The sequence below is a fragment of the Musa acuminata genome, chromosome BXJ3-5, assembly GCF_036884655.1.
Source record: "Musa acuminata AAA Group cultivar baxijiao chromosome BXJ3-5, Cavendish_Baxijiao_AAA, whole genome shotgun sequence".
Taxonomy (NCBI): Eukaryota; Viridiplantae; Streptophyta; class Magnoliopsida; order Zingiberales; family Musaceae; genus Musa; species Musa acuminata.
Window position 1 is genome coordinate 4,330,734 of NC_088353.1, and position 25,147 is coordinate 4,355,880.

General features: G+C 36.0%; 1 protein-coding gene across 1 annotated transcript in view; it reads right to left on the minus strand.

Moving 5' to 3' along the window:
* Positions 1 to 25,147, minus strand: part of LOC135638207 (callose synthase 9-like) — an 81,783-nt gene that overhangs the window by 42,101 nt on the left and 14,535 nt on the right. Inside the window, exons 9-28 of the mRNA XM_065151225.1 lie at positions 23,910 to 24,007; positions 23,693 to 23,810; positions 20,828 to 20,953; positions 18,574 to 18,650; positions 18,397 to 18,475; positions 17,551 to 17,673; positions 16,021 to 16,123; positions 15,805 to 15,928; positions 15,472 to 15,649; positions 15,319 to 15,371; positions 14,565 to 14,625; positions 14,400 to 14,481; positions 5,354 to 5,403; positions 4,912 to 4,998; positions 4,355 to 4,440; positions 4,253 to 4,277; positions 3,621 to 3,715; positions 3,447 to 3,528; positions 3,195 to 3,355; positions 2,959 to 3,079 (exon numbers count right to left, since the gene is read on the minus strand). Coding sequence (XP_065007297.1) covers positions 2,959 to 3,079; positions 3,195 to 3,355; positions 3,447 to 3,528; positions 3,621 to 3,715; positions 4,253 to 4,277; positions 4,355 to 4,440; positions 4,912 to 4,998; positions 5,354 to 5,403; positions 14,400 to 14,481; positions 14,565 to 14,625; positions 15,319 to 15,371; positions 15,472 to 15,649; positions 15,805 to 15,928; positions 16,021 to 16,123; positions 17,551 to 17,673; positions 18,397 to 18,475; positions 18,574 to 18,650; positions 20,828 to 20,953; positions 23,693 to 23,810; positions 23,910 to 24,007 — 1,929 coding nt within the window. The remainder of the gene's footprint in view (positions 1 to 2,958; positions 3,080 to 3,194; positions 3,356 to 3,446; positions 3,529 to 3,620; positions 3,716 to 4,252; positions 4,278 to 4,354; positions 4,441 to 4,911; positions 4,999 to 5,353; positions 5,404 to 14,399; positions 14,482 to 14,564; positions 14,626 to 15,318; positions 15,372 to 15,471; positions 15,650 to 15,804; positions 15,929 to 16,020; positions 16,124 to 17,550; positions 17,674 to 18,396; positions 18,476 to 18,573; positions 18,651 to 20,827; positions 20,954 to 23,692; positions 23,811 to 23,909; positions 24,008 to 25,147) is intronic.

The window sequence follows — 25,147 nt, forward strand, 5'->3', positions numbered from 1 at the left end:
CATGTCGGTGCTTCTTAGGTACCATTACAAAACTGCCAAGTAAACAAGTTTGTGCCATATGACATGCCCAAACATGGCAAGGCACATGTGGGGCCATGCAACTAGCAAGGGCATGGCATGATGCAACTTGACATAATGGAGCAATATGCATAGGGTGCCCATTGCTAGCAAGCACAGAAGAGGGGCAAATTAGGCTCGGGAATAACTAGAATAGATCGATTACTTCTATTTGCCTGAATACTAATACCTATGCCATTGGATAGATAAGGTTTGTCAAGGGAGAGATAGACCAATATTTTTTATTTCAAGTATCGAGCTCATGCCGATTAATGGCAAGACTAGTATGGGTCAAGTCCGTTCCAACATAACGACACCCCATGCAACAGACCTGAAGACGGGAACATAAACAGTTCAACTACTCTCTTTCTCACTCCTGTCTTCTATATCTTTTCTACTTCCTTTCCCATACATTTTTCCTGATCTCACCATCTCTTTTCATTAACCAAACTGTCACCATGGAGGGACATCCTGTTGCAAACCCAGTTCGTATGTCTCTCATGAACAGGCAGTATTAAGAGTGCTGCCTATAATTGCTACAATGACCCCCTGGTATATCCAGATCTACGCACCCTCACAAATGCTTGGCCACTACCACTCTGATACAAAGCATACTATCTGCAGATCTACAGGTGTCTGGTCAGCCCTTGCACTTCTTCCCTCCCTTAACTTCTATTTGTGGTCAAAAATAACTTTATCCAACTCTTGTACTTCAATAACATTCTTTTGTTTTCATTTTTTATTTTGGTGCTACTGTCTAAGCTTCTTTGTTTCAACATCACTATAGGCGCATAAACCTTTGAAACAACATTACCTGCCTTGTTGTCAACTAACTCTGCATATCTAATGGTTTATAAAATTCCTTCACATTTTTCCCTTCATAGCTCTTCAATTGATATATTTACTGTTTTGGGTTGTTATAAGCAAACACTTCTGAGACAAAGCATCCATCATCTCAAGCAGAATTTATAACTTCCTTTACTCACTGTATCTATTCAATCCAAATATTCATTTAATATCACTTCTATTTATATAGTTTTTCCATTTTTTTGACAGGCCCCTCAGTTAGGAGAATATGATCCCTTGAATGTTCATTAGGATTCTGTGTACTTTTCAGTTCAATTCCAAGTTTTTGTTGACTATATTGGCAAAATATTGTTCAACCCAAATTATAAGTGATTATAATTATTTGTATCTTCATTTAAATTATGTGACCATTTTTCTAATCGCATTCTTCCATGTTTTGACAGCACTAATTTTCAATTTAAATTATAAGTGATTAAATTTCTTTGAATGTTTAGTAAATAAATTATTTATATTTTACAATCTCTTACATGTTCTTCATAAACCTATATCTAAGATGCTCTCCACCTGAATTACTCATAAAAAATATTCCTTTAAAAGTTCATTAAACATATAATTCCTCTGTGTATGTTATTTAATGCTCATTAAACATCCTTTTAATGTTCATAAAAGATGCATTTTTTCTGTATATTCCTTTTGGTGTTCATTAATTGATGTCTTTCTCATATAACTATAAAGAGTGTCGATATTTAAGTTTCCTCTCTTGATACGTAAGTTTCACATTAGTGGGTTCCATCAGCTTAGTTTCACATTAGTGGGCTCCATCAGCTTCAGTTCCATTAACAGTACTTCTAGTTAATCAAATAAATTTGCCAATATACCAAATCCAACAAAAGTATGCATCACATTGAGGAGCATGATGCAAAGAGTGAACCACATCATTCAGCATTTTGGAACACTCTAAACACTGGGTACACACAAGTGCACCAATTTTATTTTTAGAAGCATCAATGTCGATAGCTTTCTTCCTTCCAAAAAGGTGAATGTAACTTGTAGCTAAAGAATTGTTTTGTATTTAGATATACTGTTTCTTTTTTTCATGTAAATAATAGCACTTGTGCATGCTTATATTATTCCTCGACTTCATTTGTGTATAAGTTCTAAAATGCAATTTCAGTTATTTATCTTTATGGGCTCGTCCATTTCAGCAATGTATTTTTTGTTTGAAACATCAACCCCATCATCCTTGACTGAAATTTAATAAAGATAATTTTTAAAGAATTCAATTGAAATAATATTATGTTTTCAATTCTAAGTTCCTTCCTCACTGACAACTTAATCGACCAGAAGAAAATGTTTTGCAACGTATAAGAAAACAAACCAAATCTCATATCAAAATAACAAAAGTGCTCCGTAACTAGAAAATTTTCAAATGTCGTATCAAATACCAATACCACAGAATGTCACAGGCATTAGTAAAAAAGTAACAACCTAAAACATTACCACAACTGCTAGTTAAATGGGACTACAAATCTCCTTAAAAGAGAGCATAAACTTCCATTTATAAAAAATCTTCAAAAACACAAAAAGAAACCAACTGAGCCTTTTCTTTTTAAGCCCACGACATTCAACACATTAAACAATTTTGGTTCATATTAAAAAGCAACATTCTCAGAGACTATTCCAATCAATCAGACTTCATACATTCAAAAGGATGGACAAATTTGCAGATCTACAACAAATGATCAACTTATCGTCTAGTCATGACCACAATTGCAACTTCAGATAAGTCATAAGACAGAAAAATAAGAGATAGATCTCAGCAAAATTGTATATTTGGCAGACTTATGACTCGTAATTTGTTACAACAAAGCAAAATAGGCATTTATAAACAGGCTTAAACAAACATATTCAAATAATCGACAAAATTCAGCACATATTTATGAATACCAGCAACAAGACACCTTTATCCATATTTGCATATTTCATTCATAGACGTCCAACAAAATTTTAAAAAAATGCACCAAAATAAATGTAAATTGTTCATGATAACTTTTGAACTAAACCAACATTAATGAACAGAGGTGGAGCACATACCAATATACCAGTCAAAGCAGAAATTCTGGACATCACAAATTGCAAGTTGCTCAACCTGAAATCTGATTGTAGTCTATCTTCCTTGATACTGTTCTCTATGTTATCATATATTTTTTTGACCCTAAACAGTAAAAGAAAAGCAGCAAAATTTTCTAGTAAAAAAGAAGAAAGGGATGTAATAATCTCCACTGAAAATATTCTAACAAACAGTAATCACTATTAAAAATATAGATTACCACAGGCGGCCTTCGTTCTCAAATACAGACATCAAAATAACTTTCACACTATGGTAGCACTCCTCAACTGCATATCGCATGTAATCATCTCTAGAAATCTTGATCCAGAGGTCCGCCTGTAAATCTTTCGACTCTGCTGCGATATCTCTGGCCAAAAATATCTGATCAAAACAAGATAAGAACATAACATCAGAAAATTAAATCTACTATACACCTAGTCTGTTGTTGAGCAAGGAAAGGACCTTTATTTACCTTGCTAGCCAACAAGAATAGGGGCCACTGAACCATCAGAAGAATTTTAGAATTCTTTGGCAGTATAAGCAAATCCCTCTCTCTGTAAATTTAACAGAGTATTATAAACCAGAAAATATTATACTCGATTACACAAATAAATAATGGTTCTTGAATCCAGATATCTACACTCACGAATTATTAATATAATCTTCTTCACGCAAATTTTCCACAATTTTATTCCAGAAGGGAGCAAATCTAGCAGCATCAAACTTATTTAACTCCACACCCTTCAACAGTGATCATTAGAGTTAATGGCAAGAACTATTATGCTTGAAAAATAAACTGAATAAGAAGTTAGAACACCAAATATAAAGGGAAAGCAAAGAACTTTTTAACTCAACAACAATGAACTTAACACAAGACTAGATGGTTTTGGTAAAGCATATATAGGTTCGGTTCCTAAAGGAGTCAACACAATTGGCCTAATTATTAAATGGGTTAGATTGGGTTTTAGAGATTGGCATAATTGTCCAAATTGATCTTATTAACAATCATTTAAATTTCACAAACAGGCCATTTTTGTATGACTCTGTCTATCTTATGGTTTGTAATTTTTCCCAGACAAATATTAACCTCTCCAAGAGTCAACTGGGATGTAGACTGCCCCATTTTGGACTGCCCAAGTCTGGCAACCCTTGTGAACCAGGCCTACCATCTGATTTTAGTCCTATGGTAAATCTGGTTCCAGGTTTTTTTGAACTTTACTTTTCATAATTTAAGGTTAACTCTAGACTCCAATCCCTTCAGAACAAACAATGTATTACCTGACCAGATGAAGACAGCTGCCTCCTGTATATAAAATGGAAGAAAAGCTTCAGAAAAAAATCTTAAGAAACAAAATAATCGGGTCTTATGCAAGTCCAGACCTTTTTGGGAGAACAACATGAAGGTTGGTCATAAATGCTCCAGGAAATTTCTCAAAAAGTCTGTGGACAGCTTCCACTGATCTGATCTGAGAACACACATGGTGCAAAAACAAAGATGTAATGAAGGTTCTTACTATGTTAAGTATTAAAAAAGTGGACTGAATCAAATAAGTTACAACAAAGTGCTTATATTTTGCTTTCTCAAGAAAAGGATCATCAGAAATTTAAGTTTTCAAAACTAACGATGGAGCTAAAGTGTCAAGAAAAATTCATATAGGAAAACAAAGAAATTGCAGGTGTGGAATATATATGTTTACATATGAAGTCAAAAGATGCCAACTAGGATCAAGATACAAAAACAAACAGAAGCTTATAATTGTGAAGAAAAATAATAATTGCACTTTAAAAAACATGCTGAACCAGTTTCCAAATAGTAATATATTCAGATTGGAAAATGTAAAACCAAGTAATCTGCAGTGTTGCACAATTGCATTTGCTATGAGGTTGTTAAGCTCATGCTATAACAACATCCACGATTCATACTTGAATAAACCTACCTCACCCAAGCGATCTCTTGCACCAAGTAAAAATCCGTAAGCTGCTGACATCAAGGTGTAAAAGATATGAATATCCAGAAGATAAATCTGCAAAACAGAGTTACACATTGATAGAAAATCATGTAAATGTTATTTGACATGTTACTAGGATATCATAGCTACAACACAACAAAGAATAACGTTCAATAACTTCAAGGAATATATTTATACTGTAATAAACCATTGTGATACAAAGACAGTCATACTGTTACACATTGAAGCTCTCCACAATCCATCCAACAAAAAACATACTATTACAAAATAAGTTGGTATTGGAATCATACGTCTGCTTTTAGATTAAGTGGAACTAAAAGAAATTCTCTAAACTATAACTCAACAGTATCCAACTTATCAATTATGCATGACAAAAATTAAAGGAAACACAATAATGAATAACACTTACAGCAAACACTGGCGCCCACAAACTAAGAATTGTCAGTGCATTATGATTGTCTGCAGGAAGTATCAAAATAGTTACAAAGTACTCCAAAATAATCCAAGTTCCAGATGCAAAATATGACCAAAATAGTATACCACCATGGCATGCCAAGTAACTTTGACTTGAATAAATGTATACATGTTTTAAGCAAGATCTACAAGCAACAACCAAATCTACTAATCGTTGGCATTATGTTGTCCTAGGATCTGATGGATCCCCTCTTCCTAATACAGGCTACACTGGTCTTGGGTATGCTCTTCCTAATCCCGAGCAAGCTCAAGGATTGGCATTTTTTGAAGGTGTGCAGGAACATCTTAGTATGTTCTGATTCATGGAATGTATCAGATTTCCTGTTTGTCCGTATTCGGTACCTTGTTACCATGGGGCTGTTTTTGATGACATCTCGCAGTTGGCCAGGGTGGTCAATGTCACACTAGAATCATCCGGAGAGATGATTTTGACTGGAAAGATTTTACTGACAACTTTTCCTTCTTTGAATTTCAATAGTTAAATGTTTTTACATTTCAAAAAAAAATTAACGTTATAGACATGAGAACCAAAATTTAAAACAAATCCAAGTACTGACTATAAAAACAAACTGCAGAAATATTGTATTTCTTTTCCCTACTTTAGGTATCAAAAAAGGCTGTGTCGTTGAAATGCCCCAGTGACATCACAATAACATTGAACATTGAACATTGAACATTGAACATAACAAGGATTCGGAAAGAATAACATAGACCATAACAAGGATTATGAAAGAATCATTGAAATACAAACAAACACACAGATGCCCATACATTGAGGGGAAGATTTGGAAAGAAGAGAGAAAAAAAAAGGGGCACAATTAAACATAAGAAGGTCCAACTAGAGAGAAATTAACTGCTATAACCAACATATTTGTAGTATAGGAAAAAAAACTAAGAGCTATTAACTACCGAATCTACAAAGATGACCATACAACAACCAAAAAAATTTCCTCAAAAAACCAACAAGAAATAATAAATAATACCAGAAAGCTAGATCAGGCTGCCCATTAATTACACATGACAAAGATCAATCAACTTAAGACTGATGGTTGTACCTGTTAGGACTCTAGCTTGGAGAGTCCTAATTGAGAGGGACATTCATGTAAAAATGTTAGGACTTTAGCTAGGAGAGTCCTAATTGAGAGGGACATTCTGTTAGGACTCTAGCTAGGAGAGTCCTAATTGTGAGGGGCATTCATGTAGGAGGTTTTTTCTTAGAAAAGAATTAGGAGTTGTAAGGGAATAGGAGTCTTGAGTAGGAGTTCTATTAGGAGTTGGTTAGAAGTAAGAGTCTTAAGTAGGAGTCCTATTAGGAGTTAGGGTTTAGAAGCCCTATAAATAGTCATGTATTCCTTCTCTTTTCTTAAGCAATAGATGAATCTTTTCTGCAGCCTTTGAGCAGCAACTTGGAGGGAGGAACCCCTATAGAGTTCCAAGGAGGCCGATCCCCTAAAGAGATCAATCCCAAGTTTAGAATCTGCAAGGGTTCTAACACCTGGTATCAGAGCAGCGTTCTTGGCGTCTCGCTGCCCTTCCACAGCCATCCATCAACCCTCTACAACAATCCAAAGCAATTCCCACAATTGCTTAAAAGATCGTCACTGAATTCCGTCATCATCTCCACCACCACGGATCATCCTTTGATCTCCTCGTGAATTGCAACAGGTTCTGGTTTCCTACATTACTGCTGCTGCAATTTAGTTATCCTTATTCGAAAATCCAAAAAAAAAAAAAATCGTTCCTATATTGCTGCATAAACTTTTCGTCACAAAGTTTTCATCCCTACGACGAAAGATACATTGCAGAATTCCAACCGCATAGCACCATCTGTTTGATCTTGCTACTGTGCTTTTTCTATCCAAATTTCTACGAAATTTTTATGACATCTTTGACACTTTTTAACAGTGGATTTCCCTTTAGTTTCATCAAAAAATTCTTAATATAAACTACTGATCTTTTATGTCCAATCTGCTGCACTTGAATTGCAGAATTCAAGCCGCATAGCACCATCTGTTTGATCTTGCTACTGTGCTTTTTCTATCCAAATTTCTACGAAATTTTCATGACATCTTTGACACTTCCTAACAGTAGATTTCTCTTTGGTTTCATCGAAAAATTCTCAATATAAACTACTGATCTTTTTTGTCCAATCTGCTGCACTTGAAAATCTATGCTGCAGAAAATTTCAGCTGCATATCGTTGCCTTAACCCATCTATTTGCAATATTTTTTGAATGAAATTTCTTATACACTTCATAGATCATCTTGGCTTCCGTCTAAGATTGATCCATTAAGAAATTCATCTCTAAAAATGATTTTATATTGCTGCAAATTTTCATCGTAACCCGCTGAAATTTTTCGACGATAATTCTGCAATTGCAACTTGCACCAATTTCCTTGCTGTTATACTGCCGAAATTTTCTTGATTAAATTAGATATCCTTGCTGTCATATAAATTGTGATTTTGCTATCAATTCCCTCCTCAATTCTCTCGAGTTTTTGGTGGAAATTACGTCGAGAAATCGTTGTTTCTTCGACGACAATTCTACTCTTACAAGACAGCACATACTTGCTACAACTTCCACGGATTTTTGTCAAACCTTTGCTACCATCTACCACAGATCCAAAACTTTCAACCATAGCCCTAAAACTCTACTAAACCACACCCTCAAACTGCACCCAAAACTACCACAAAACAAGCCTAAATCGTAGCCTACATCCACCAATCCACCAACCCTTTTGACCGTCACTTCTCTCAACCTATACATGCCTTTAACCTAACAACAAAAGAGAGATCTTAACATCATAGATTTGGAGGCATATATTATGGCATCTAAGGAGGTAATAAATGCTAAATCGAAGCCTTGGAGGCGCGAATGGAGGATAAGATTCGGATGCTCTTTACCGAACTCAGATTGGGCCGACCACTAAGCCCGAAGAAATCACATCAAGGAGAGAGCTTTGCCCAATCACACCAACCCCAAAGATATGACTTCCAAGAGAGGGGAAGCTATATGACCAACCCCAACTATCCATGCATGAGAGTGGACTTTCCTAGATGGGAAGAAGGAGACCCGATTGGTTGGATCTCGCGCGCGGAGCGATATTTTCGGTACCACAAAACCGCGGATGTATCTATGGTGAAAATTGCAGCTATACATCTTGAAGGGGATGCTATACAGTGGTTTGACTGGTTTGAACATACTTATGGAGTCCTTTCATGGCGACAATTCAAAGAAGGACTGCTGATTCGCTTCAGACCAATCGATTACGAGAATATTGACGAACAACTAGCAAAGATCCAACAAACCTCCACCATTCAGGAGTACCAAACTAGGTTTGAAAGGTTATCTAATCAAACTCATGATTGGTCTCAAAAACAGCTATTGTGGACCTTCATTGAGGGCTTGAAGCTAGAGATCCGAGGAGAAGTTAAAGCGCGACAACCGTATCCTAGGCAGCCATCTCTTTCGCACGACATCAAGAGGAGCAATTGAACCATGAAGCTCGGAGGACTAGGGTCTCTCCTCAACCAGTAATATTGAAGCCCTTAGCCCCCCCTACTGTCGACCAAGTCCCTACACTAAAGAGGTTAACAAGAAAAGAGCTTCGGGAGCGATATGCGAAGGGGTTATGTTGGCATTGTGATGAGCCGTGGAGCCGTCAGCGATCTGTAGTAAAGGGGGACTTCTTATGATTGAACCGATAGAAGAAGAGGTCATTGAACATCCAAAAGAGAGCCTTGAACATGAAGAAGAAGATGCAGAAGAAGAGCCACAACCGACCGAAGTTACGGTACATACACTAGCTAGCTACTCAAACCCGCAAACGATGAAAATTGGAGGCCTTCTCAAACAACAACCAATCATTGTTCTCATCGACACGGGCAGTACTACTAACTTCCTAAATAGTAAGCTTGCTGTTCGGATATCATTACCTATCGAGAATCGCTGCAGGTTTGATGTTAAGGTCACCGACGGACGGATTTTGAATTGTGATCATAGGCGCTTGCAGGAGAAACTATTGCTGCAGGACCAAGAGATAATTGCAGATTTCTTCCTTCTCCCTCTTAACAATCATGAGGCCATGTTCAGAATTAAATGGTTGACAACATTATGTGATATTTCTTGGAATTTTATGAAACTAATTATGAAATTTTACAGTAAGGAGAAACAGGTGACATTACACGGGAAACGTGGGGGCGACATAACAACGATTTGCACACAACAAATGGAGAATGTTTTGCATAAAGCATGCAGCGGCTTTTTGGTACAACTTGAGCAGCAAACTAAGGGAGAGCCAACAGAATTTGAAGATCCAAATCTACTTCCTTTGCTTACTGAATTTTTAAATATATTTGACGAACCGCGCAACCTACCTCTTACCTGTCGGCATGATCATTGTATAATGATTCTTCCAGGCAAATCTTCAGTAAATGCTCAGCCATATCAGTATCCACATCTCCAGAAGGATGAAATAGAAAGGATTATAAAAGAGATGCTCGAAACAGGAGTTATTCGACCAAGTTGCAACCTCTACTCTTCGCCGGTGCTACTTGTACGCAAGGACGGAACAAGATGAATATGTGTTGATTACCGAGCTCTCAATGACATAATCATCAAGGACAAATATTTTATTCCAATAGTAGATGAATTGCTAGATGAAAGGGAGCACAAATCTTTACAAAGCTGGACCTTTGATCCGGGTATCATCAAATACGAGCATGCGAAGAAGACATACGGAAAACTACCTTTTGAACACACAACAACCACGAATTTTTGCTTTCTTCAACAAAAGGTGGAATATCTTGGGCATATCATATCAGAGGAAGGTGTGGCAGTGGACCCCTTCAAAATTGGAGTAATGCAAAACTGGCCGACCTCGAGAAACATAAAATTGCTACATGGCTTTCTGGGTTTAACAGGCTACTACCGCAAGTTCGTGAAAAACTATGGAAAGATCAGTGCACCACTTACTTCCTTACTAGAAAAAGATGTCTTCCAATGGTTGGAGAGAGCCTCCGCTGCCTTCGACAAACTTAAGGCAGCCATGACGACGACGCCGGTGCTAACACTACCAGATTTCAACCGACCATTCATTATTGAGGCCGACACATCTGGAGTCAGAATTGGAGCCATTCTCATGCAAGATGGTCGACAACTCGCATACACTAGCAAGGCATTATCTCCCTCCGATCAAAATATGTCAACATATGATAAGGAGATGCTCGCCATTGTGCGCGCAGCAACGAGGTGGAGATTGTACTTGATCAGGCGATACTTTCAAATCAAGACCGACCATAAAAGCCTAAAATATCTCTTGGAGCAGAAGATATCTTCCCCCGAGCAGCAAAAATGGGTAACAAAACTTCTTGGATTTGATTTTGAAATAACTTACAAAAAGGGGAAAGAGAATGTTCTTGCAGATACGCTTTCGCAGCTACCCGAGCAAGTTGAAGTTTCGACCGTTTCACTTCCGACCAGCAACTTCCTTGAGGATATTAAGATGGAATGGCAGGAAGATTCAGATACTAGTAAGATTATAAAAAAAAAATTGGAGGAAGCACCAAGCCCCATGGCTCATTACAATTGGACTCAAAAGAATTACACTATAAGGGTACTAAATTGAAAAGGAGTACGACATATCACCCACAAACCAACAGCCAACCGGAAGTTTTAAACAGGTGCTTGGAGTCAGCCCAAAGCCACCCACCAAATATGACTACCCAAAGAGAACTCGAGACCCAGCCAAGTGCCATTATTGATCGACGGATCGTGACTCGACGACGACGACCCACTAATGAAGTGCTAATACAGTGGGCGAACCTACCAAAAGAAGATGCCACTTGGGAGAACTATGACGACTTAAAGATCAAATTCCCAGAATTCATGAATCATCAGCCTCGAGGACAAGGCTGATTTGAAGAGGGCGGGTCTGTTAGGACTCTAGCTTGGAGAGTCCTAATTGAGAGGGACATTCATGTAAAAATGTTAGGACTCTAGCTAGGAGAGTCCTAATTGTGAGGGGCATTCATGTAGGAGGTTTTTTCTTAGAAAAGAATTAGGAGTTGTAAGGGAATAGGAGTCTTGAGTAGGAGTTCTATTAGGAGTTGGTTAGAAGTAAGAGTCTTAAGTAGGAGTCCTATTAGGAGTTAGGGTTTAGAAGCCCTATAAATAGTCATGTATTCCTTCTCTTTTCTTAAGCAATAGATGAATCTTTTCTGCAGCCTTTGAGCAGCAACTTGGAGGGAGGAACCCCTATAGAGTTCCAAGGAGGCCGATCCCCTAAAGAGATCAATCCCAAGTTTAGAATCTGCAAGGGTTCTAACAGTACCTTGCCAATGTTGATGGCCTATATCAAAGCAAAATGCTATGAGTGGCAACCATGAGAACAATAACATGAATGAAAGACCATAGTGCATTTCAAGCAAAAAAGATAAACATTCGAATTAAAATTCAGATACTTATAAGCATGGTTTGCTAAATCAGAATGATCAATACGGTTTGGCTGGTATTTACGGGTCCAACCACTGACCGATAAACCGACGAGCGCTCAAAACAGACAGTCTGATCTGGTTCTATCTATCAATCTGTCTATCAATATATCTATTTTTTTATTTTTGCGTGAGAATCAACAAAGATGCAATTATCGACCAATTGCCAACTGCTACCACCCAGAAACAGATGGTCTGGTTCAGATTCTATATATATAATAATATCTTTTCTTTTAACTAGGGTTCAGTTGGGACATAATTTGTGACCCCTCACATGGTATTGCAGGGAGGTTTCACCCATCACCACTCAAATGGCCGCTCTTGTTCTCCACTCTTATACACCTTCTCTCCTCTACCATCTCCACTGCCTCTTCTTCCTTTTCCTCCCCTCCTCTATCTCCAACAGCACCATGGTACATTCCAGCATTCAGACACAGTACAACAGAATGGACCAGATCCATACCAGTCTGGTCATGGACCAGCATGGGTCCAGTAACTGATACTGCAAACCTTGCATATAAGAGAACCTTCTAGGGACAAGCAGCAGTTGCATTTGTAAAAAAAATAACATAACAGTAACTGAGAACCACCAAATTAAGAACTTTATACTCCAAAGATCTATGTGCTTCCTTACTGTGTAAGCCAAGAATCTCAAGCTGACATAGTCTGAAAACTTGAAATAGTGGGTCGTGCTATCAAGTTATGAGTTCACGTTTGTAGAGTTGAAAAGGACATCTAATTATGAATTGGACCCTTTTTGGCCTAAGAGTAAAGATTTATCGCCGATAGGCACAGAGGTGAAAAGCTCCAAGGAGTTAACTATGTTAACAACTTTTATTGTGTTTTTAGTCATATTTGGTTGTGGAGATGCTGCCGACACCCTCGTGTTAGCATTGATATTTACTATGCCATGCTGGTGGTATGTACAGTGCCATCATCCACTCAAAATAGGGGTACCAATAGAAGTTAGATTAGTATTTTTAAAAGCGCTAAGTACCAAGGTCCTAAAACACCCGAGATGCTAGAGACTCACCTAGGCACCCACCCAAGTGAAGTGAGATGCCCCAGAATATCAAAATTTAGAAAATATTTCTTACGATTGATAAATATGATCTTAAAAAATAAAAATGACAATATAGTTTCGACTGATGGAGACCTATGCTAAGCAGGTACGTATCCAGTGTTAAACAGTTTTAAAGAGTGATCAATATGGTGCTAAACAGTTCTAAAAAGTGGATCAATATGGTAATAAACAGTTCCAAAGAGGGAACTGAGAATAGGAGTATCCGACGGCTGTGGAGGAAGAAGAGGGCAGCGACAACAAATGAAACTGCAAACAAAAGAGGCAGACGAAGGTGGCAGCAGATTAAGTGTAGAGTTTCACTTCGGGTTTGTCTCACTCAAGGGAAAGGGGTTGGTTTAGGGTACATTATTTGGTTCGATTGAACCAATGTCTCACTCAAGGGAAAGGGGTTGGTTTAGGGTACGTTATTTGGTTCGATTGAACCAACTTGCTCGTTCAATCGAACCGGGCTCAAACCCCAACCCAACTTCACTCAGGCGCTCGCCCAGGCACCTTTTGAAAACACTGGGTTATATAACGGTAATATACTACCTACTTTATCATCCTTGAAGGGCACAACTAGTTAAAGCCAAGTGATGATGATCAAAGAAAACTGGCTCTGAGAAATGCTTCAACAAGCCTACAGATATGATCCAATTTAAAAGACGTATACAGCATCAACATTGCTGACGCATCAACAAGGTACATAGAACGTAAATATCAATCTGCACTTTGATTCCTCCCAACTCCAACCTCTTTTTCCTACTCACCAACTTAGGCTGAACGCATAACATTCCAGACCATCAACTCCAAAACAATCCCCCTCCCCAAGGTAACATTTCAGCACATGACCAACATGGGTGCAAGTCAAAATGAGAGACCTTCCACACATGTACCTTGTTGTTACTGTAACTAAATGAGTTACACAAAAAAAAAAACAATTATTTTATGCCACACTTTTGACATCACCAGAATTTAGAAAAATAAAAGTGCCATTCAGTCAAAATACATATTCAGACTATGTTCATTGATTTTTGCAAACAGTGTGTAAATCAACTCCTATCCTGCCAAGAGAAACATTCCCATTATAGCCTTATTATGCAAAACTTGCCTAGTATGGGAATATGGCAACCAGTTTAAATTCAGTAGATCTCACAGCCAACCTTAATCATGCAAAATATATTTTTTATCCACTAATACAGCAATTAAACATGGTGTCTGACAAATCAACCCCACAATTATGCCATACCCATAACTAGTCAAGCTCAAATTGAAAAGCAAAACTACATGAAACATTATGAAATAATACTAAAACATGAAACTTTACTACTTGTTACTTAAGAAAATGACAGAATGCCAAACAGGAGAATAACACCATCTCATAAGGTAACTTTGAAGGAAAAAAGGTAAAATCATAAGCACTTACTCCTAGACACCAAATCATGCCATGAATATTGTAAGTCTTTGAAATTAACAATAGTCTTAGTTGGTGTCACCAATGGCTTGATCTGCAGAGAAATGAGAAAATCTCAATCATATTATCATATGTAGCAAGAGAACCTTAAGTAGTTCAATGAAACAAACCACTTTCCTGGAGAAAATAGGCAAATGAAAATTTACCACCAAGTACCACAAGCCAAAAAAGTACATATCTGCAATTTAGAAACAACAAATAAGAGTACATATTTGAGGAAGCCGTATAAACAGAATTCAAGTAGAAGTTAAATATCAAACCAACCAAACCATGTATTTTTCAAATAACTTCATAGAATTGAAGACTCTAAGTTACAACAGAATTTCCAAGGAACTAACACTAGAAGTCATCATACTCAAAATCAGAAAAGAACTTTCAATATGAGTGTGAAAACAAAATGCTGCATGAACAGATCAACAGCACAAGGACATCATGAAAATCTCACATTACGTCAGTATGATACACATATATTAAGAATCCGCAACTATTTGCAATTGGAAAAAAGATAAGACAGGTGCACCCATTGCACGAGACTCCCGCCAATGTGGGATCGGAATTTGGGGAGGGTCAATATATGCAGCCTTTCCTCTAAATATAGAGAGGTTATTTCCGTGACCCAATATATTTAGAGTATTTAAATATTTATTTATAAGGTCTTTTTCAATATTCATTTGTCTCTTATCGTACTACTAACATTAATGATTTCACCTTTTTTACAACCCACCAGATCCATCTGTTCTTACTACCGCATCCATGTCTCATAAGCACATAGATATTGTACTGTATTGAAATAGCATATCAAGAGAAATATTCAGCCTAGGGAACAATTTCACAAACAATTTTTGGCACACATCACAAGAAAGATGCTTACTTAATATAGTCAGTGGTCCTCTCGTACATGCCACGTCCAACATAGAATTGTTCCTTGACATAAAGAAAAAGCAGTCTCACTTGAACAGAGCAAGTAGATAAAGAAACTAAAAGCTCAAGAGACGAAGATCAGGAAGCCTCGCAAAATATGAACCTGGTGCAGCCATTTCACAAGACGCAGTACAGACCAACGATAACATAAATCTGTCAGATGATGGCAGAATGGAATTCGCACAAGGAAGCCAATGAACAACTTGAAAGCAGCATATATTCCAACTATGAAGACATATATTCTAAAAGCAGCAGAATTGGAACCATCCTGGAGTGCTTTACTGAAAAAAACAAATGCCATTTCATAAGCTTATCAAAATCTATCACCATAAAAGACAAAAAAACAACCCATAAGCACATCAAATTCAATACCAAAAGAAAATTAGAGAAAAAATTCAGAAAACAGAGAATAAAATAAAGTATTGAATCAACGTACATATATAAGTAACAGACGACAAATGAAGCAACAGAAAACCATAACACACGATAAAATATTCGGGCAACAGCTGATCGACGTGATGTAGAATATGCACCATACATCATAAGTACATCCATCACACCTGTCAGAAAATTAACATAATGATAAAAAATAATATTAAAAAATCTCAGTGGTTCACTGGGTACCAAGAAACATAAATGTTTACAAACTTACTTTCTATAAATTTCATCACAACATACGTGGGGCCCAGGCTAAGGACTAGCTTAATGGTTTTCCAGTTAAGCTTACCACCATTGAAGGCGATGATTGTTAATCCCTGAAAAATATATATATATATATAAGTACAAAGTGATTAAAAGAATGAACTAAAGCAAAGAGCAAAGTAGCTTCTGATTAAAAAGAGTTGTTTCAATGTGCAAAATCAAAATTGTAGTAGAATCCCTTTGTTCAACATAATAAATGGTAGCCACAGTCATGATAGATTGGGAACAGATATGATAACCCTAGAGATAAGCAGCTCTCACAATAATGACAGGCATATACCATAATCTAAATTTAGCTTTACATAAGGAACAATTGGTAGTTATCCAAGCAATTAAAGAAAAAAGTACCAATATAAGGGATAAGTTTATAATGATATACCATCTCATTGCCCGAAGGCCCCAAACAATATTAATTTATGAAGAATATCACAGCAGAAGACAAAAATAACAATTAAAACATTTAGTATAAAATTAGGTTGTATGGCTCTTAATCAACCAATATATAAATGTAAATAAACTAGGAATGTTGGCAATGCTCAAGTTTATGATATCAGCGAATTATAATGGAAAAAGGGAAAACATGATCCAACATAAGAAATTGTCAGACAAAAAACAAATTGAAGCCAAACAGATAGAATCTCTGGAAATCAATGAAACTTTGACACAGGCAAGGCTCAAGAATGAGAAAGAAAATTATTGTGGATGATTAAGCAACGAAGAAACCTGTGTGACCAATTCTCTTGCTCAAAATGTCATACAGAGGGCAATCAAGCAGCACACTGGACTGTTACACAAGGAAGAAAGGCTAAGGATGAAGTTTTTTTGGAAGGATGCTTTTCCATTGAATTTTGCAACAATTTGCACACTGACCTGATAAGATATTATTGTAGACTGATACTAGTTAATATAATTCATACCCTCTTTGGAAAAAAGAAATTGAAGCCAAATAACTAGACATTTTTAGTTGAAAGGATGTGGATCCAGAACATATTGATCACCATAAGTTCTAGATGCAGACAGTCAGATCAGTTCATAATTAAGTGAAAAAAACATTTTACAATAAATATTGTTTTGATTGGCCGAAAACATTTGGCATATACTTCTATCAGTTGGAATTTTGTGAAGCAGATGACTATCAGCATGCTGATTCACATATTAAAATTTGGCATCCATGTCTATTATCAAGAAAGGCAGCTTCGGAGGCCAGAATAAGATGAATGCAGCAAGTATGAGTTAGGAGACCTAAAAAAATGTCACATTTAGACTTAGAACAAAATTATAATAATTCATCATAGTCCACTCATCCAAGAGATGCACCTGCCAAATGCACTGGCATATGTTAGAAGAGGAAATCATGATGCAAATTTAATTACCAAGTTAAACATCTGCTAGAAGAAATCTCTTGATAATACTGTTGGCAACTCAAAATTTTGAAAGTAGATAAAAAGGCAGGAAAAATGAACCATTATAATCTATAGACCTGGAACATCATAAAAAGAAAGATCCAGAGTCGATGAAAACTATGATAAAGATGTAGGAAAGTTCGGTGCTCCACAAAAGATGTTTTCCCATAATGCTTCCCTCCACCAACAGATAGCAAACCCTGCAGGGAAGGATTTACCAAGTCTAAGAAAGAAAACTTATATGAAGCAGCAAAAGAACATTCCCAACTAACACAAATACAATAAACAAACATAACAGCAAGTCCAGCAAAATGGATACCTTGAAGTCAAAATTTCAAGCATACTTTACAGATTTAATGAGACGTTTTGCTTCAGAAAGCTAGCAAGCAAATTCCTATTACAAAAACATATAAAAAGATCCAAGAGAAAAATAAATATATCAGCATTGCTAGTGCATAAAATTAAAAAAAGTTGGCTAGCTCCTGTCCCGAGAAAATCAATTTAATTCATTATAGTTGATTTATTTACAAAGAACCATGACGAGCATATAACTCTGATACTTCATTTAGTTCCCCGCCCAAACATTCTACTCTGTACATGCTAGTATAGTTAAACAGCAGCTAATGTGCACAAACACTATCACCCAAGCTAAGAATGAAATGATGAGAATGATATATCAAATTGAACTTCAATGATCCACAACAATCTACAACTAAAATGGATTCACTGACTGATGAAATGGACACTATAAATAGAGTGGAACCTTCTGCAGGATTACATTGCTAGAAAAATTGCAAAAAAGCACCTAATTAGATGCATGTACACAAATTAAAAAGCAGAAAAGAAACAAAATTTGATCTGGATTTGAAGTGTCAGTATAACAAAAAGAAAAATATCCAAAATATAATATAGCACTGACAGACCATTGTCTTCTTGTTGGGCTTCAAGAAAAATGGTGAGCTAAGATTCCAAGGCCAGCTAAGCTTAAAACATCGAAGAGACCTAAGAAAAAAAATGAATCAACAAATAGTGCAGTAAAAGAAGGTAATAATTCACATCTTTCAGAACCTTACTAAGAAAAGTAAAGCATCTGAACATACCAAAAAAATTCATTGAAATCATCATAGTTTCTCCAAGCTGAATGTGCTGCCCGTCCATTGTCATTGTTTGCCGCTTCCTAAATTAGACAAAGACATGAGCATAAAGAAATTAAAAATGAGAGGTTACAAAAGAAAAAAAATGGATCAGAATTTCCAATAGTGCCTAGTACAGTATGGTATGGGTGGCATTTATCAATTCCACAGCCTCTCATACCAGGGTAAACCTGGCAATATGCTTGACACAGGGATTGTACTACCCAGTATATGATAGTACAGGCCATGTACAGGGCTTCTTTTATGTTCTTTTACATTTTTTCAGTCTTTTTTTCCAAAACTTTGTAAATACCCATGTGCCAATACTCAGTACACTGGCATGGACCATTGCAGTATTGTCCATTCCGTATTGGTGCTGATCCAGGTCCTGATCAGTACCTACTGGTCTAGGTCCTGATCGGCATGGAACAGGCCCAGGTCCTGACTGGTACAGTACTAAAATATTAAATTGTAGACCTTGATTTCAACCATAGAAGTAAATTTATGTCGAAAGCCATATTAACCGCATAGACATTTCAGGCCAAAAATGTGAAAGTACAAATTTAACCACAAACTAAGTATGCTACGATCCATTAAAATGAATTATTTTTTTATGGCGAACACTTCTTAGTTTACTTTTTGATAGAGGATGTTCATCTACAATGCTGGGTCACACCCCTATCAAGCCAAAATTAGCAAAGCACATCCCACTTGTTTCTTGCATGAAGAAGTATCTATTTTGATATCCACAGTAAATCATATCCCCATATTTGTCAAGCTAGTTCACCATTTCCCACCATGTAGCATAATCCAGTCATTATGCCTCCACTCACACACTCGTACATGTTTGTAATCAACCATTAACTCATGCATGTTCCTCGCACTGTACCTCCAAACTGAGTTGATCACCTTCTCTTGCCTATTAACCTATGGCCTTCTTTTGACAAATCTAAACCATTTTAGTAAGCTTTTCCTCATCACCCTCTGTCTTCGACCAACTTCAACCTGACAAAAGGTCCGTCACACAATTATGCCTTTCACATGTACAATAGCGATTCATCTCAACATCTAACAGATAGTTACACCAACTTTTGCAGTTTTTGAATCTGAACCGCAGAAAATTATAGCGTAATACACTTGGTCATGGCTAACCATGGTATTCTCCAAGCAATCTAAAAGGCCACAGAAACAACCCTAGCCATTTCTTTGGGGCACTTGAATATTGAATAGCCTTTCCATGAAATACCAAGCCCAATCTTCACAAATTTGTCAATTAAAAACTCCATCACCTAACCTGGAAGAAAATCCTACAAGTTAAAATTATCTTGAAGGTTCCAAGTCCACCTTTTCCATATATGGCCACAACATGTCATTCACAGGACACAATAAGTAGTTCCCAATCTAGATAGAGAGTACCTACTTTATTAAAGAGGGAAAAAAAGCAATATTTCCTGCCGTTGTTAATGGTAGAACCAAGATTGTTTTTTCTTGGAACTTGGCATCTTAAACCATGGAGACATTGCACAAACTCTCCTTAATACTCTTAAGATAATATAGATCATGTACCAATCCCCACATAGTAGATGACGATATTTATCTGAATTCTGAACAACCAAACTAATAGAAGCATAAGTACAGTGGAGCTTATATGCATGATAAAAAATATTTGAACGATCTGTCATGCCTTCAACGGGAGAAGGGTCATTAAAGAGGTTTGGACCTTCATCCAGTTTGAAATTCTTGAGCACTTAAAGGAATTAGATGCAAGCATCAAATACATAAGTAGCAAACTGTGATCGAAAAGACACAGAATAAGAAGCAAGCTTTCAAATATCAGTTGGACTGGTATGTACCAACTGGTATATATCGGCAAGGACCTATATATACTGCTCTGACCAAGGACTGATAACAGAACATACAGATTAATATTAGTCAATATCTTTCATTATTTATTCTGGTGATACCAAGCAACACGTCATACCATCCGGTATACCAGTATGATACTAGACTAACCAGTCAAGGAAACTGGCATCTTGTATGAACTGAAATTTAAATCCTTGGTTAAAAGCAGAACAAATTTCATAAATCACATTAAATTAACTGAATATGGCTATTAAATTTATCTGCATATGAACAACCAAAGCCTTCAATTCACCGGATGCTGCTATAAACATCTATATCATAAGAAAGAACTAAAATAAGAAAGAAAATTGAGACTTACAGCTACTATTACTTCATATAGAGGGGAAATAACTCGACCAAGAAATGATACTCCATCTGGAGTAGTGCAACTGTTTGCAGGTTGTGCAATTGGTTCACGCATTATCCCCTCTAATTCTCTTGCCATCTTTTCAAAAATTGAAAGGCTATAATTAGATAAAGTACTAAAATATTCTAACATAAGAACTTATGAACAAAACCGAACTCAATTTAACACAAAACAAAGTTATCTAATTATAACTACATACACAAGGCGGAACACACTGAGAAAAAGAATTTAAAAATCTGAATTTAATAATGCAAGTAACTAATTTCATGAAATACACACCCTACACATCATTTTCTCACACCAAACAGGCAACTGCCCATACAGAACTCATTTTGTAAAAAAAAAAATGTAAGTTACAAACTTACAATAAAGGGAAATAGGAAATCAAGTGGAAGACGAAAATCATAGGAGACCTCAAAGTTCTCAAAATTAAACACGCAAAAATAAGCACACAATATCCAAGTAAAAGAATCACAACATAGTTTCTTGCGTCAGCTCAAACAGGAAACAAGAACAGCAAAGTACATCCCAAACTAATCTCCAGGATAGCATTGTAACTGTCAACCTCAATACACTACATGCTTTTTGAGTCTCTGTTGTCAGGAGTTGGATTTGGATTGGCTGAAGGGGAAGGAGAAAATTGGGTTTGGGATAAGCCAAGGGGTTTGGATCATCCAAGCCAGCCCAGACAAATGCCTGGGAAGCCTAGTGCCATACCTAGGGCGGGTGCCCAGTTGGAGGAACCTAATCTAAGGTCCATCAAAGCACCTAGGCAAATGCCTTGCTGTGTTAAGCCTCATCAATAAATAACTTGGTCTTCAACAAGAGACCCACCTTGAGTATAAGCCTACAATAAGGTACTGAAGCATCAGACATGTCATTCCAAACAATGTAATAGAGCTATATGTTTCCTTTTCTCAAGATCATTATAACCTAAAAGGTAGCATGCTTGTGTGTTCTTAAAAAATAAAGCATAATGTGGTATCTTTCCAATATAAAACATGTAGTGTTGACATATACATTGCATGAAAATTGAACATTAGTGACAACAGAGACTCAAAAAGCAGTTCAAATGAATCTGGAATCAGACACCTCCTGGTAAGGGTCCATAACTGGTAGCTTCAATTGAATCCCAAATATTTTATAATGTGCATAGAAATATTAAGCTATTTTTTGGACTATATAATCATTCATCATCTATATGCTGTGATTGATATGAAAGAAGTTTGTTAAGATCCTAAGATGTCTAAACTGATGGTAGAAACGACCTACATATGCAAGATACTAAGAAGTAAAACCTAACGATTTGATGCAACAATCAAGACAAAACAGCAGCAATAAAACTTTGCACAAAATGCAGATATGCCTAAGATTAGACATCTTAGTTTGAATGGGTAAGGAGGCGAGATATACAAACAAATGAAAACCAAACGAGGCATTCAACATATGTTTAAACTTAAATAAAGGGAATTCTATCATATGAGATCCTGTCAGCTGAATCCAAGAAAGCGTGTAGGCATTCGGTATATCTTTTTTTCCCCTCCAAAAGATTACTTAGTTGACAAACTGCTGAACAGCAAAGTAAGTCAGAAATTTTACGACAAATATTCAATGTAACTGTTGAACAGATACTTTACTTATTGGCTTGATTACACGTCTAAATAAAAAATTATGGTAATATAAATATTCTCTTTAGATCATAAGAGCCTTTAGTACCAGCCTACCAGTTAGAAAATAGAAGCATAAAAAAAGCAAATGTATGAAAAGTTAAATAAGAAAATGGTGACTAGAACTTAATAAAAGTAATATAACATATGCATGAGAAAATTTCCACTAGAATTCGACCAATTGGAGCTCTAAGGAGTTCTAAACTACTAAGATTTGCATCAGCAATCAGCTCGAGTCTTTATGTTTTCATACAAGTAATGGATGAATTTACTAGGAATATTAAAAATAATAATGATGAGTGTGGTTTGTTGATAACAATGTTTTGATTGCTACGAGTCTATTTGAGATAAATTTTAAACATGAATTATGGCCATAAATGTTAGAAATTCGAAGTTTCAGATCAAGTAGGTTCAGAGACTTTTTTTTAACTTGAATTGTGGACAAAAATGATAGAAATAGAAATTTCAGATTAAGTAGGCCAAAGTCCTAATATATGATTGATAACTTTAGAATACCAGGAAAACAATTAAGATTTACTCAAAATAGATGGACAAGAAGTTATGAGAAGCAAAAGTTTTATATGTCTAGAATCTATTGTTAAGGTACATCTTTGAAAACATTATTCTTAAATATAAATTGATATGGTTAAAGTGGAAATGAGAGTCCATAATGGTTGTGTAACCATTATGTGTTCTTTAGATGAAAAAGAAACTTCCATAAAAACATTGTTAGCGAGCTACGCATGTAGATCGTGTTATGCACAACAGCACAAAAACATCACTTAAGCAATGATATTGAGATGGATGTAGAATACCAAAATTGATAAAACAAGAAACATCTACATCCCTAAATAACAAGGGATAGTTCCTACCAGAACTTAATGAGAAGAACTCCTTGACACAATGGTGGGAAAGATCAGTGTGTTGACCCTGAATAGTTGGGACTATAGATGTTCTAGTTGTATATAGGGGTAGCACAAATTTAAAGAAAAAATAACGATTGAAGCATTCGACTATAACTCAATAGTACAAAAAGCTGCACCAAGATTTAAAAAAATAAATTGCAAGAAAAAAAGCTTATGCACAAAGAAGTTACCATCAAAGATTTTTTTCCTACGAATGTAACATATGATTAGTTGGATCTACTTACATGATGAAATATATAGCATATACACTCTGGAAGAAACCTAATGTTGGCAGCTTCTCCCCATATCAGGAAGTATAAACTAACAAACAACAATTTCTTTTCTCTGCTGATGTTATCAATGCTGCACAAAATCCAATGTATAGCCATTAAAAAAACCACTGATAAAAGGAAAACAAACAGAGATAAACAAGGGGAATATGCCACAAGATCAAATTTGTACTTATTCCAAACAGGCTGAAGAGGCAAATAGTTGCACCATTTTGTATAGTTTTCAAGAGACTTCTTGAAGACACTATTCACAGCAGTCTCATCTATTTTCTGCCCAAATAAGGATAGTTTTACAAAGCATGAAATAATTCACTTTCAAATTTGAGAATTCAAAAATAATTATGCTGATAAATAAAATAAGAACAATGAATGAACAAAATTCAGAACAACTAAAACAAAAGACAGGTTAACAAATAAATAACAAGCTGAAGCAACCCTACATGAACAAGGGAAAAGAAAACTAGTGTATTACTAATAGATTAAGCAGTTTCCAGAAAAAGACTAGATTAAGCAGTTTCCAGAAAAAGACTGATTCCAAATTTATACGCCAAAAATAGTATGATAACCAAGTTCAGGATAGACTACCAAAATTGCAAAAGAACATTTAACATATTTTATATTGATGTACTAAGATTTGATATCTTATAAATAATCTGGGTATGAAAATATTTTATAATTTTCAGGTCTCCACCTAATCAGTAACAAATCCCCATGTGACCTCGGCAGAACTGGCCTTCCAAGTTCAAGGAGAAACAATAGGGACAAAATGATCAGTGTCCATTTCATTCCTGCTTTATGTTTCTTATTTAACTCTTAATAAAGGAATGATTTTTGTGAATAATACAATCTAAAAGAAAAGATATTTTTCAAAAATGAAGTAATTTAAATTCCAGAAATGACTAATGTGATAGTTCTCTGCAGCCTAGATGAACATTTTTGTCAAAAAATATTCCTCATCCCCTAATTCGACCAAAGTCAAAATGTTTTGGTACAAATTCTTCACATAAGAAATATCAACCGCATGAAGAAATAATAAAACTAGAACAGTAACACTCTTTCCAGAGGGTAGTACTTAGTACAAATTATTCATGCATTACAATCAAAAGATACCAACGCATCAAATTTAGAATAACAGGCAATATGCAATATTTGATAGATCATATTCAAAAAAGGACTAAGAAAAGATACTGGTAATAACCAGCAAATGAGGCCCTACCTAAAATATTACTCACATGATATTATCAGCTATTTACGATAAAGATTGTAATTTCGTACTGCACCAAAGTTTCGATCTCAGCTCGGTATGGTACGATACGAGCATACCAAGTGATACGCTTCGATGTATCACTCGATATATTTATATATAATAAAAAAGTTAAAAAATAATGAAAAAAAGCGACATAGTCTCAT